Source organism: Trichogramma pretiosum, unplaced genomic scaffold (assembly GCF_000599845.2).
Source record: "Trichogramma pretiosum strain Unisexual culture from Peru unplaced genomic scaffold, Tpre_2.0 scaffold5, whole genome shotgun sequence".
Lineage (NCBI taxonomy): Eukaryota > Metazoa > Arthropoda > Insecta > Hymenoptera > Trichogrammatidae > Trichogramma > Trichogramma pretiosum.
Genome location: NW_019641672.1, coordinates 1,016,576 through 1,030,250, shown reverse-complemented (window position 1 = coordinate 1,030,250; position 13,675 = coordinate 1,016,576). Strand labels below are relative to the sequence as shown.

The 13,675-nt window shown below is 31.6% G+C and overlaps 4 protein-coding genes across 5 annotated transcripts; 3 read left to right on the top strand and 1 right to left on the bottom strand.

The window, feature by feature from the left end:
* The first annotated feature begins 3,449 nt into the window (after positions 1 to 3,449).
* Positions 3,450 to 6,031, top strand: LOC106650264. Its single transcript, XM_014368190.2, has 8 exons — positions 3,450 to 3,736; positions 3,818 to 4,109; positions 4,176 to 4,332; positions 4,430 to 4,572; positions 4,629 to 4,828; positions 4,901 to 5,294; positions 5,355 to 5,600; positions 5,668 to 6,031. Exons 1-8 carry the CDS (start codon positions 3,644 to 3,646, stop codon positions 5,991 to 5,993), a joined length of 1,851 nt encoding a protein of 616 aa, XP_014223676.1. The 5' UTR covers positions 3,450 to 3,643; the 3' UTR covers positions 5,994 to 6,031.
* A 655-nt stretch (positions 6,032 to 6,686) lies between these two features.
* Positions 6,687 to 9,000, bottom strand: LOC106650351 (pleckstrin homology domain-containing family F member 1 homolog). The gene is made up of 8 exons (XM_014368297.2): positions 8,595 to 9,000; positions 8,198 to 8,262; positions 7,912 to 8,049; positions 7,739 to 7,802; positions 7,556 to 7,681; positions 7,377 to 7,483; positions 7,040 to 7,288; positions 6,687 to 6,968 (listed from the first exon to the last, which is right to left on the bottom strand). The coding sequence occupies exons 1-8, from the start codon at positions 8,608 to 8,610 to the stop codon at positions 6,939 to 6,941; spliced, it is 795 nt and encodes a 264-aa protein (XP_014223783.1). The 5' UTR covers positions 8,611 to 9,000; the 3' UTR covers positions 6,687 to 6,938.
* A 74-nt stretch (positions 9,001 to 9,074) lies between these two features.
* On the top strand, positions 9,075 to 10,362 carry LOC106650352 (ribonuclease kappa-B). Its single transcript, XM_014368298.2, has 2 exons — positions 9,075 to 9,454; positions 9,531 to 10,362. The coding sequence occupies exons 1-2, from the start codon at positions 9,386 to 9,388 to the stop codon at positions 9,753 to 9,755; spliced, it is 294 nt and encodes a 97-aa protein (XP_014223784.1). The 5' UTR covers positions 9,075 to 9,385; the 3' UTR covers positions 9,756 to 10,362.
* Positions 10,363 to 10,533: 171 nt separating this feature from the next.
* On the top strand, positions 10,534 to 13,666 carry LOC106650414 (major facilitator superfamily domain-containing protein 12-like). 2 transcript variants are annotated; one of them, XM_014368395.2, is made up of 7 exons: positions 10,534 to 10,982; positions 11,109 to 11,453; positions 11,524 to 11,731; positions 11,803 to 12,011; positions 12,084 to 12,452; positions 12,520 to 12,670; positions 13,324 to 13,666. In XM_014368395.2, the coding sequence occupies exons 2-7, from the start codon at positions 11,144 to 11,146 to the stop codon at positions 13,511 to 13,513; spliced, it is 1,437 nt and encodes a 478-aa protein (XP_014223881.1). In that variant the 5' UTR covers positions 10,534 to 10,982; positions 11,109 to 11,143; the 3' UTR covers positions 13,514 to 13,666. The 2 variants fall into 2 exon arrangements, with proteins under 2 accessions (XP_014223881.1, XP_014223882.1); XM_014368396.2 differs by lacking the exon at positions 10,534 to 10,982 and having other exon boundaries at positions 11,026 to 11,453.
* The last annotated feature ends 9 nt before the right edge of the window (positions 13,667 to 13,675 follow it).

Below are 13,675 nucleotides of genomic sequence, written 5' to 3'. Positions count from 1 at the left end.
GTAAAAGTAATATCTTATATTATATTATACATGTTCAACACAAATCAAAAACTTGAGTGTTTTGAAAATTGTAAATGAAATTCAAAAACTGACTATAATCCTGATTCAAGTCGATAATTAATAAATAAAAGAGTGTCTATTCAGTGTCTAAAATAACTCACAATCTTATTATCTCACACACTCGATCTATACTATGCGTAGACATACATCGATGGGTTATTATGGATGACGAATAGATACCTTTTTAATAGCAGTATACTTGAAAATCTTTGTAACTTTTCCGACTGATGTTCAAAGTGACAACAAATCGGACTGACGAATATTTTTCTACCGTTTTACAATTCAACAATGAGTTCAACTATAAATGTATAAAATATTGATATTTACTTCAAAACTATCAGTTTTCACGTTCTAGAAACTATTTTTAGAGCATTAGTCATTCCTTACAAAAAGTTGATAAAAAATATGAAATAAATCTATCAATGAAACATATGGTGTGTTTGGTAGCTAGTTAACATTTAAATATTACTATGTTGATTTTAAAATTAAGAATATCTTTTATAAAGGAATGCCAGAAATTTGTTCTTGCCAAAATATCGATACTCGTATGAATGCAAATAATAATAGCATTAATTTTTATGATGGTTTAAATTCCTCGTAATTTTTCTTCTTTAACTCTTTTTAATTATGAAAATGTTTCATTCGGTATTTTATTCCCTATAGAATGATGTGGAAATGAGAATTTTTCGAGCTTAATAATTGTATGACCAATAAAGACCGATCCATGTGAACGGGTTTCAATTTTTAACATCGCCTGTCCCGTATCTTTTTCTTTGATTACCGATATTTATCTTGACTAAACAAAGAATAAAAAATGAACTCAGTCTTCCAAGTAGACGTTTGGTGTGCAAGAAAAAAATATTTCCTCATAATTAAGAAAACCGTTCATTAACTGCAGAATAGTTGGCAGCTTATTCATCGATATTTTTGTTGCGTGTATTATTTTTTTCAAGAACCATGTAAATGTTGCGTTTATTAAGAATTTTATAGATTTATAAATTAGTAGTTATGTCTATTTCATAATTCCTATGATGAATTGTTATTAACTTAATGAAAATGATTATAATTATTCGTTCGATCTGGCAGGATCCCAGTATAACGAGTAGTCATTTTTACGAATGAAAATATTTATAAACGAAGTTATTGAATGATACGATATAGTTGTATCGTTCAATATCTCGTCGTGTTACTTTACTTTTGCGTCTATACTCTGGACTAGATGTATACTTTATATATACGAAAATAAGGATTTAATATCACTACGAATAATATTATAAAATTTACTATTAATCGATGCCAATGTGCAGAAGAACTGTATAAAGTAATCAAATACCGTTTTTTTTTTATTACGCATACATGATGCGTGAAAATTTATATCAATAATCACTCATAATTTATTATGCTGTTCTTGTATCGGATTCGTAAACAAAAAAAACGAGTTCGTTATGAAGTTGTCTCACGGTGCTGTGACACTTTTAAAGTGGAGATTGAGCCGAATTATCTCTCTCCATCTTCTAGACTACCTTCTAAAATACCGCTCCTCTCCCTATGTACAATTTCATCCTTCAGCAAAAAATTATAACATTATTGCATTAATAATTATGATATATAATAATGTGGAAACAGTAAAAAAATTCACCATCATACTATCATGGATTTACTCATTCTGTACTCTGTAATGGACGAATATATACGTATATTAACTGAAGAACTTAATAACTCGCACGTAACTTTTTATCTTGCGATATTTTTGACACGATATCAGGAGAACAATTAAAAAACTCCTCTTCACTGTTGCTATCGTTAAAAAAAATAATCTAATTCATAGAATATAAATATGAAAGTATCCTTTTCATCTGTGAAGTGATCATATTAAAGTTATTTTCAATTCTCTACAAACTTAACTGAACTTCATAGAAAATCATTTTTTAAGATAGAGAAAAGAAATGAATATCCAAAAATTTTCATGCGTAACCGCTAGTGTACAATTCCTAAACGACCAATCTCTTTGTAAGCTGAGACAATTTGTGAGGATTTTTCCTTACGATGGTTCTCGTGCATAAGTATTATTTAAATTTTTCCCGATAAGAAAAAAAGGAACTTAGCGGTAATCATGCTAAATTATTACCCTTATTACTAAATAAAAATATTGTGAGCGAAAATTAACGATATTACCGTTTAATCTCATGTTGCCAAATGCGGTTAAATGTATGAGGCGCATACGATCAATCAAAAGAGTAGACGAAGAAAATTTTAAAATTTCAATTTTATCGATACTATAGATGATAATAACAATTAAAACCTAAATTACCTAAATTGTATTAGATTATTTACATAAAGTGAATATGATGTATGAACCTAATACTTATTATATAAGCTATATCAAAGAGTGTGTAAGACCTGAGAATCAATAAATAAAATACATTAAAATATTAACAATCACAAATAATCTTGATAACGTTGTCAATTTTACTTACTCCCATCACTTTTTTCAGCATGCATGTGATGTAAGACGTGGTTATTCAAGAGCTTATAACATACTTCAGCGGTGAAAAAATAACTAATATTTCCCAGTGCATTATTTAGTATTATTATAGATTATTTTTTTCAACTAGAGTTAACAACATTTTTATCATTATTACCCTGTCCTCGCTACACCCTTAACAATGTTCAGAAATTTTCCCTCCTCACTTTTGGAAAAGAAAAAGAAACTGTGTATTTCACAGTGACATGATGATGATAATATAAGCAACTCACCACATAAGACGGCACCGTTGCAACGTCACTTTACCGGTTGGTGCAAGTTTTGCATCACCGCGAGTACGGCCGCTAACGATCTACGACAAAACTTCGGCTTCAATGTCCACCAATTCTCAAGAGTTGACTTGACGCATACGAGGATTGAATGGCTTCGAGGATCGCCTTCAACGAGCTCTCAAAGATAAAACTATCGAAATATTTTAAATACCAATAATAAAAGTGCTTTTTTACTTTTTTTAAACTGTACCTTCATCGGCCATTTATACTCGTGAAATTGGCGATTGTTTACAACAATAAACTGTTTGAAGACGGAAATTCATAGCTTCTTGAATTATGAATTTATCCGATGACAATAGTGCAAATATTCCTGCATATATAGAATAGGATGACTAGTGAGCTTTGTTGAGCCTTGCTAAAGCGCGTATCGTATCGCCTGGCAGAAATTTTTTGGCGGTCGCCCGCTATTGGTCCGACGCTCATTTAGCCTCCTTGTTGATACTGAATTTCGCTAATATCCGACCAACTGGCCGGGGATCGTGGCGCTAGCGTGCAGCACTACCCCCTCCGAAAGAAGCCGCCGGCCCGCAAGCCGCAACTGTCATTCGAATCATATTTGTTGTGCTTCTGGGTACTGCGCGTATGATATAACCTGCGCATAATAAAAACATTATGTAGAGCATGCTCGCCCTTGTACCTTGTTGTTATTTCTAAGCCGCACGGTGCTTTACTGGACGAATTCGTAAATGCTGATGAAATAAAGTAACCCGAAAAGTCAATTGTTCACAATTCGCGTGGGATTTTGGCACAAATATTAATCGTTGTAATGGACCGGGTGGCCCAAGAGTTTCATCGAAATGTCGCCTTACTTGCAGAGTTGGTCGCACCCCATGATGAATTTAAAAAACATTTCAAAGAGGTTTTGACTACTGTTCTTATTTTCTTCTCTTTTCTATTTTAAAATTGTCTCTAAAATTGTTTTTATTTATGTTTGATGCAGGGCATGTTTGATAAGCCTAACACATTGGGCTTCATTCATGTATCGTACTACCTGTTGACAGTGCTCTATAAAGATGCCAAAAGTAAGGTTCAGTGGCCTGTTATCTGTAAACAAACTGAGAATAAATTTCGCAATGATGTTAGAGAATGTTTAATGGTCATCTCGGGTGAGAATCCTGATCTCAATTTTCCTCCCATTTTTGCCTCTCATCTCTTGCTGGCAAGAGGTAGTAAATTCTTATTGATTATGTGGAAGTTTTCTCTAGCAGTCATGCGCACATATTTACAAAGAGGTATTTCATTTATAAATTTAAACATTTTTCATCCAGTACTTACAATTATCATGACACCATTTTTAGAACACCATACTGTTCTTCCTTTTGCACCAAAGTCAGGTCCATGCTCAGAATTAACTAAAACATTTTTGAAAAATGTTGCACAACAGAATAAAGATTTAATCTCAAATTATCGAAAGGAACGAGAAAACATTCAAAACGAAACAAAAGACTTTCAGAGGTATATAAAGAACAATATGAAAAGTAAATTGCATTGTAACATTTTTGTTATAATTTCATTATTAATTTCATTATTAATTCATTATTAATCAAAACAGTCAGCAGCAACAACGGCAGACTTGTTTAAAAGATGCAACTTTGAGGAAAAAAGAAGAATTGAAGGAAGTAATCAATAAGGCTCCAGTGAATGAAAGTGCTAAAAGAAAGTTGTTAGATGTTAAAAATAATGAAATAATAGAAAGTAAGTGTATTACTTAATTCAGTTTCAGCCATGTATTAAAGATCAATTTTTTTTAGTGTGGCTTAGCTTCATCAATAAAAGTATCAAAACAACGCTGGAAAAAGATAGTCAATCTTTAAGAGAGTTGGATGAATTTTTAAAAAGCATTAACAATGTTGTCACCAATTTAACAGGCAATTCACAAATATTAAATGGACTGTTAATTGAGAAAATCAAAGTTGAACCTGTTTATGAAATGGTACCTCCAGAAGCACAGGTACAATTCAAAATATGAATATTAAAAATGAATAATTTAATTAACTTATTTTACTTCATTATTTTGTGTTAGGTGATGTTGTACAATATGAACTGTAAAGATGGTTTCAATTTAAAAAACCTTTTTTCTGTATTCACTTCATTAATAATGAAACATCGATTAACTCTAAATGATTCTTATCTGAAAGAATATTCTAAGTGTAATGTTCAATTAGAAGTTAGTAATCATGATTTAAAGGTAGCTATCAATCACTTCCAAAACTTGCATGATCAAGTCAAGTCATTCTCTATCAGTGGTATCAAGAATGGAGAAATATTTGATGATTCTCAAGGCATTGATACAACAATGCCAGAATTTTTACAAAATAAAGTTCTGTTTTTACCTTCACCATCAATTCAAATCAACAGCTATTTTGACGGTCCAAGAAATACATATCAAAATCAGTTAAAACTTACTCCAATTGAAGGTAAAAGATTTATTTAGACTACTTTTTTTTATTAAACTCAAAATTGAATGTTTTTCCTAGGTGCACATAGAGAACTATTTTCAAGACACATACACAATACAACAAAAGGAATCTATTCTTCTTGTAAAAAACCTCTTTTAGTTCAGCGAATCAATTTTGATGAATCTAATGTTTATGATACAAGCTCAGATAAATATTCAATATCACAAAAATTCAACACACCTTCTAAACTTTTGAAATCAAACTTCAAAAATGTAGGAAAATATTCCCGCATTTTTTCTGCTCGTAAACCAAATGATAGCAGAGGTAATTGTTTTAACAATTCATTAAAAAAATGGTGAAATACTTATAAAAACCTTTTACTGTGAAACAGTGAACAACAGTGTCATGATGATGATGTCAAGTACTGGAAATTCAATGTTACCATTCATAACAAAACCCCATTGCATATCACTGATGGATTCGTGTAATTCAAGTCAAGAGATGTCACAAGATCCATTATTGTTGAACCCTCATTTAAATTCAACCATGGATCCCAAAGTGAAGGAACAAAAGAAAAGTTCTCCAAAACCTAATAGAAGACGCTCTATTGGTGATTTAGTGGAAAGGTACAAAAAATTACTAAAACATCGCGATGATACCATACAACTGTCTGATGTAACAAAAAATGAGCCTCTGGGAGAAGAATTAATAATATAGTGTTATTTATTTATATAATTTTACATGTAATGTAACACGTATGATAAATTTTGTATAGTTAAAAACAAATCATTTTTATACGAATTAAAAACAACAAAGTAAAATTTTGAAAATTTTGATTTATTAAAACTATCATATATATGTATTTACAATTGATGCAAAATTTAATTGTATTAAAAGATAGTATTATTTTTATATCTGTGCATTATTTAAGAAAAACCATAAAAATATTTTATTTTTATCATTAATTGATATTGCATGCGTAATATTTAAAAATTACATAATTTAATAAATTTTTACAAAAGTTCTGAAATCTTTCGCATCATAAATGATGTGTCAAGTATGAAACTAAAAAATTTATCATTTCTTTGTCCTTGAGTAGTATTAAAAATATATTGGCCAACAATTTATCTGTAGTCTTTCGTTGTAATATAATGTATATTTTCATTATTGCTTAATTGAATAAAGTCTTGCTTCATGCAATAGAATAGTTCTTACATTACTTAAAAATTTGGTTATCAAAATAGATTTTGATCTTTGTAGATTATGTAAGTAGCCAGAAATAATTAATGGTTCATTATTTCCACTACAATAGATGCTGATTGTACTGCAAAATCAGTACTCGTGTAGAATTTATTTTAAAAAGGCACAAAGTGGCAATTTCCAAGACATGATGCATTGTTTTTTCATGCATTGAAAACTTAATTAAATATTAAATTGATAAAAATTAATTAATCTTTGCAAAATTAATTTTCAACAGTATAGGCAAGTGACTTTTATACAAACAGTGTCACTTAAATAAACAACTCTTGTACATAAATCTCGATATATCAATCAATGATATTTCGCAACAGTTCAGTATCGCTGATTCACGAAAAAATGTCTAGAAAATTTTTTTAATTTTAGTGGCGTTCATCTGGACTTGTATTGTTTTAATCAAACAATTTACTGAACCAGACTTGAATAGAATTTGGGCTGAAACAAAACACAGTTAATCATTATATTGTTGAATTAGATAATTAGATAAAGTTTAATGGTAATCATACCTCATCATGATTTTCCTCTTTATTGGCAGCATCATCATCATCACCAGAACTATCACCTCCGGAACTATCCGCAGAATTACGCTCCTTATTGTCATCATTCAGTGATCTTGTACCAGCTTTTACTTTGCTAGCAGCATCAAAACATTGTAAGCATACTCTCACAGCTTTTCCATTGCCTTGTCCAGGTAATATCATTTTTTTATTACTGCAAGGGCCACAAACTACAGCTCCACATTGTCTGCAGTGGTGCTGAAAGTCATGATCATTTTTTTTAAATACACATCCAATAAATATAATACTTCTTACTAATTTCAAAAATAAATTTTCAATTACATACCCTTCTGTTTAAAACTGTAAATTGAGTCTTTTTGCAATGCATGCAGATTGTTGCATCATTATCTGGTACCCAAACTGCTGCATGTACTTCCACTGGTTTTTTGCCACCTATAAAAAAATTGCATTCAGTTAGAATCGATCAATCAATCTTTTTATATTTAAAATATTTAATAATTTTACTTTTTCTCAGTAAGTCTTCAATACACTTTGTAATGTGTGCCATCCACTCTTGTTTCTCTGTAGCCGTTGCTGCATATACAGCAAAAGACTTAGTGACTGTTTTGATGAGCCATCCATTTCTATATTCTGAAAGTAAATGTTCTGTTATTGATGAATTATGTTTTCGCTTATATATTAACTTACGTCCATCATCAGCTAATGACTCAAGTTTAACTTGCTCTAATGGAATAATGTGTTGCTTATTGTACTGAAAACATATACAAAAGATTTAGTGTTTGTAATCTAAGTATGATAATGTTGGTAGAGTGCATGACTCATTTGGAAGACTCAACTCAGTTATGCTTCTTCTCAATTACCTTTTTTTTGTTAATGACAATATTGCCATACACCAGTATATCATTAAAGAGGAAAAACTGCCTAGCCTTAGGTTTTTTTCTGCACATTTTTGTCAAAACTCCTTCTCCAACAAGGACTCTTCCTGACACAGCGAGAGGCTAAAAAAAGTTTCAACCTACTGTTATTATCTTTTTAAATTCATAAGCACATGGTAGCACTAAAAATGCTGATTAACATTGAATTAATTCAACAAAGCATGAGTAATTGAAAATTGTAATACAAAATTTTGAATTTGTTGAAAGTTACCTGACCAGCACTGCCAAAGCAGCTCTCCACCATGGCAATTCTCCTGGCATTTGCCTCACTGTTTACTGCAATTAAAAAAAACATTAATTATTTAATCAACCATTGAAATTTGCTAATAGCTCTTAAATATTATCGATTACACATTTGGAGGATAAAAAATATATAAATTATATGTAAAACAAGCAAGATAACTGTCAAACTATTATGCAGATGCGATAGTTCATTCGAGTGTGACACTTCCCGACGAAAAAGTGTATATAGCACGAAATACAATGTTCGAGCTGTACAATGTTTCTATAACCAGCAGAGAGACAATCGTGTCTTTAGAAATGCCAAGAGCTCGTGGTCCGAAATAACAAGAACGTATAGGGGGCAATTAATCCAAAAATGAACTAACCAAGTCGATCGACCATGATCCTGGATGTATGTTAAAAAGAAATCGAGTAAATGAATATGAATCAACAGGGCAGCAGGCTAACAACAACAGCAGGAAGCAGCAGTAGTAGTACTCGGCCGTAGCACCATCAGCATCGCCAGGCGCACACTTATGAATCACACACAACCGTCTTATGTACACTTAATGTATGCTATATTACATATATATCATGCATATACGCCTATGGAGCGTACACTCTACTATGCGCTAAGTGCATACAGAAAACCCATTGCTGACGTATAAACGTGTGTATGAGTAAGTCTTTCGGAGTCGAATCGTTCGGATTGTTATTATTATTATGCTGCTTCGCTACGCAGCTGTGTAATGAGCGCGATCGGCGCACTCTTGGCGGCTGCAGAGCGCAACTCGCGGCGCGACGCGACTCGCATGGAAGGGAGGAGCCCGTCTTGCTCGACGGCTCCTGCATGTACCACAACTCGAGATACATGATTATTACTCGGCGACCGACTTCAATTCGCTCCTGATAAGACATATAGCTATATACAAAGCAAGATATATAGATAGCGCTCTGAAATTGTCTGCGCAAGCTCGATAGGCAGGCTGCTTGTTGCCTTGCGCTAAGTGCCAGCTTTACGACGGTCGATTTGTGATCATATGACTAGATCCGCTGATCGTCACAAGTTCGTCTGGTCGAGTGTTGTGCGTGTGGGCGTGCGTTTCTCTCGTCAATACTTTAAGATTTTCGATTAATTTCGTTCAATTTTAGTGTCAAAACGAATCCCTAAGCGAAGATGAAGGTCTGCGGCCCTAAATATGCCTTGTGCGGTTTAGTTATCTCAGCCTGGGGTGTCATACAACTTGTAAGAATATTTAGCTTCTGCTTCACTTGTCAAGACCCTATTTCATCTTAATAACTTTCATTTTTTCTCCTTTCAGGCTTTGATGGGAATATTCTTCTTCTTCAGAAGTGTAGCTCTTATAGAAGACATTCATCTGGAAGAACAAGAAGTCCTAGACGTAGCACAATTTTATGTAGAAATGAAGCGTGGTTACGATGCAAATGCCTTCAACTGCTGGATAGCTGCTTGCATTTATGTGCTTACTTTCTTGTTTTCTGGTTATCAGTTTTATGTTAATTCAAGATCATCGCTAGCTGTTTAATTGTTAAGAGTTGAATGTTGAAAGTTGAGTGTCATGGATAAAAGTTTATCAAATTATTTATTCAGAGTGAAAAAAACTTTTCACTTGCATACATCAAATAGTTTATTTACTTAAAACTTGATTAAGCCCTAATGATTTGTATAAAAAATAAAAGTGTACCGAGTTTCATTGTGAAATTGGTTGTTCAGAGATAGAAGAGTAATGAAATAACCAAAGTACTTCTATCTTTTGCTGAATGTATCTATAATACTTCAATCAACTTATAATTCTTGAAATTATAAAGAATAATTTTCATTCTGGGTCTAAGAGATAAGATTATATATAAAAACATTTTAATGACATTGTATTAGACAAACCATCTACCATGAAACTTTTAAAAACCATAGTTTCTATTGATTAAATGAATCTATGTTCTTTACCCGTGCATGAAAAATTTATTGTTCATTCAGATATAAGTGAAAAGTAATCTTTTAATATGAATACCATGTTCAGACACCAGATATTGTACAGTGAGTAAGGATAATGTTAATTTTTGTTGTATTTAGAGACTTGATCATTTACTCTACTTCATGATTGATAAAAAAATATAATTGTATTATACATTCCATATTTTTTAAATTATTTCATAGATCCTACAAGATGACATCAAATTTTCTCTATGCTTTATTTATATCAATATTAATTTTTTTTAAGAGACAGATCTAAAGCACTCGAATTTTTTATAAATTTTTTTCTATACATCATAAATGGAATTGAAAATTTTTTATTTAATTTATTTACAACTTTCGATTGGTCTAGTTCTAGTACTTATTTAAAAAATAAAATTCTGATTATTTTGATTTTCAATTTTTGAATGTTGATCTGAAAACCATTTAATAAAAGGAGCGAAGAAATGTGGTTTTTTAATCCGAGAAGATAATTCATTTGATGGATTAACGCAGGAAGAATCACTGGTCACTTTATCGTAAAATTGACTGTTTTTGCAGTGTCTGTGTGACATGAACTAATGTAAATGGAATGAGTAAATGACAAGTTGTGCATCATACAATGCAGCTGCTATTTTGATTTGACGGACTCGCAGCGATGACACTTGTTCAAACTGATCTATATAACTGCAGATAATAACATACTGCTGACTAATGATTATTTTTCTAAAACGAGCATCAGTGCGACTCTTTATGAGATTTGGATAGTTTGGATGCTGCGCTGAAGTGTCCAGAAGAAAAGGTTAGTTCGATCTCTGCTTGCTTTTTAAATGACCCAAGCAGACACCTGTTACTCTATTTACTATTGATATCGCTGTCACATTGTTTATTTTACGTTTTGATAACTTGTATCTTTATTTTTATCCAGATAATTGATTTTGCATTGATAAAAATTCTTTTAAAATGGACAATACTACCGAGGATGCAAATACCGATGAATCTAGCGCAAATAATGTTAGATTATCGTACAAATCTAAAGTGGCTTACGGAGTCGGACACGTTTTGAATGACGTTTGTGCATCTATGTGGTTTACTTATCTACTCGTTTATTTTCATCTTGTACTTGAATTTAGCCCTGTCTATGCTGGTGTGATATTACTTATTGGACAAGTCGCTGATGCACTTGCAACACCTTTTGTGGGTTTGCATTCAGATAAGAATGACGATTTCTGGTTGTGTAGATATGGAAGAAGAAAAACTTGGCATTTAACTGGTAATACTTTTTTATTTTATTTGAAAATAAAGCAATTAATTGATTTTATTTTTATTAAACTGAATTTTAGGAACTATTTGTGTGTTGGGAACATTTCCATTCATTTTTAGTCAATGCCTTGGCTGTGAAGGATCTCATCAATGGGCACAACTTATATACTATTCTGCTTTTGTAATTATATTTCAATTTGGTTGGGCCTCTGTACAAATTTCCCACCTATCATTAATTCCAGACCTAACAAAATTGAGAGATGAGCGGACTCATCTCACAGCTATTCGGTAACTATTATTTAAATCTTTTTTTAAATTTGAGAATTTTTTATTAATAAATGTATTTTATATTTGTTTAGATATAGTTTTACAGTCTTGTCAAATGTGCTAATGTACGTAATAACATGGGCAATTCTTCGTGTTACTAGTGAAGATACACTTCAACAAATAGGTCCTAAAGATGCACATAAATTCCAACAAATTGTTCTTATTGGTATGGGTATTGGTTTATTATTCACCATTATCTTTCATGTATGTGTGAAAGAAAAAAAACTAAACAGACTATTAGGTATGATATGATACTTCAATTATTTATAAAAAATTTGTCAAGAACTTAATTTGATGGTAATTCACTTTTTAGATAATACTTCTCAAGAACCACAACCTATACCATCACCATTGGCTCTATTTAAAGACCCAGAGTTGTATCAAGTTGCATTAATTTACATGCCAACCCGATTGTTTGTAAATTTGACTCAAACATATGTACCTTTGTATTTACATGAAACACTGAAGATGCCTGGAACAGCTTTAGCTATTATTCCATTGATAATGTATTTGAGTTGTTTTAAAGCTTCATTCACCATTCAATGGATCAATAAAAAATGTGGTAGAAAAATTGCTTATTTGATTGGTGCTTTAATGGGATTAAGCTTTTGTGCAGGAATTTTATTTGTACCATATGAACAGTTGAAAACATTGTTTATATATCCTTGCTCTCTATTATTGGGTAATTATATCTTTTTAAAAATTGTAAAAGTTTAATAAAATCAAATGAAAAATTTAAAATATTTCAGGTGGTGGAGGTTCCATGATGCTTGTTACCAGTTTAGCAATAACAGCAGATTATATTGGGCAAGGTATAGAAAATGGTGCTTTTGTTTATGGAATTATGAGTTTTGCAGATAAGTTATCCAACGGTATTGCTGTAATGGCTATCCAATATATGTAAGTTGTTCCAACCTGTAATTTAAGTAATAATTATTATCCCCCGAAAATGTCCGATTAATGAATCATGTTTGATTCCCGAAACAAAGCTTAATTTAGCGTTCTATTTCAACGATGAAAAAAATGTTCAATGCCGATCTAATTTTAAACCCAAAAATTTAAAGTAATAATTACTAGTACACACGATTTTAGATAAATAAAAAAGTACTTTTTTCGTACAAATTTAATTACATACTATCGCAGTTCAAGGCAATAGCTTTTAAAGAATCATTATAACTAGACTGCGTGTTATCGTAATTAAAAGCTCTGCGTGTCTGTATCGAAAGTCAAGGACTGCAACAGCCTTTTTGACACAGAAATAACTGCACAATATTTCGGGCTTTTAATGACTTTATTTATTAGCGCAATAAATATATCTATCTATCGTCACGTATAAGGATAAAATCTAGTACTCGTTTGATCAATACAAATGCCTTCACTATATGTACCGATATTTGAGACTAGTTCATTGGTGCCCGCACATATATTTACGGAGAAATGAAATATAACTCTTGTTTAATTGGTTCCTATGCATCGCTCAAAAAATTATAATTAAATGATTTTTAAACTACAATAAAATTTCATGTTATAAAATGATATGTGATTATTTTCAGGCATTGTACCAGCGGTGACTGCAGTAATTACTACAAGAACATATTAGTCTACGTGTGCGGTGGAGCGGCGATTTTCGGACTCGTAATGACTCTTTGTAGAAAAACACCTACCGACTCATCTAATGAAAACTACAATAGTCTCGAGGGTGCAGAAACTCCTCGAGATGATAACATCGCCTCAAATGCTTGAAAAAACAAAACAGACAAAAAATGATTGCCTCTGTTAAGAAATCGTTACCATGTAAATACCAAAAATACTCGTGTACAGTATTTGAAAGAAAATGATTAATATAAATTGTAAATAAAATTTTATAAATCTTTCAAGACCTGTACTTATGAATGTTTGTAAATA

Bases quoted from the DNA above. Each gene is read 5' to 3' on its own strand.
- LOC106650352 (XM_014368298.2), top strand. From the start codon at position 9,386: ATGAAGGTCTGCGGCCCTAAATATGCCTTGTGCGGTTTAGTTATCTCA. The intron at 9,455-9,530 runs GTAAGAATATTT...TTCTCCTTTCAG, and splicing joins CCTGGGGTGTCATACAACTT to GCTTTGATGGGAATATTCTT.
- LOC106650351 (XM_014368297.2), bottom strand. The intron at 7,803-7,911 runs GTAATTGAGAAG...ATATGTTTTCAG, and splicing joins TTGTCATTAACAAAAAAAAG to TACAATAAGCAACACATTAT. The intron at 7,484-7,555 runs GTAAAATTATTA...ATTTTTTTATAG, and splicing joins TGAAGACTTACTGAGAAAAA to GTGGCAAAAAACCAGTGGAA.
- LOC106650264 (XM_014368190.2), top strand. From the start codon at position 3,644: ATGGACCGGGTGGCCCAAGAGTTTCATCGAAATGTCGCCTTACTTGCA. The intron at 3,737-3,817 runs GTTTTGACTACT...TGTTTGATGCAG, and splicing joins TTAAAAAACATTTCAAAGAG to GGCATGTTTGATAAGCCTAA. The intron at 4,829-4,900 runs GTACAATTCAAA...ATTTTGTGTTAG, and splicing joins TGGTACCTCCAGAAGCACAG to GTGATGTTGTACAATATGAA.
- LOC106650414 (XM_014368395.2), top strand. From the start codon at position 11,144: ATGGACAATACTACCGAGGATGCAAATACCGATGAATCTAGCGCAAAT. The intron at 11,732-11,802 runs GTAACTATTATT...ATATTTGTTTAG, and splicing joins ACTCATCTCACAGCTATTCG to ATATAGTTTTACAGTCTTGT. The intron at 12,671-13,323 runs GTAAGTTGTTCC...GATTATTTTCAG, and splicing joins GTAATGGCTATCCAATATAT to GCATTGTACCAGCGGTGACT.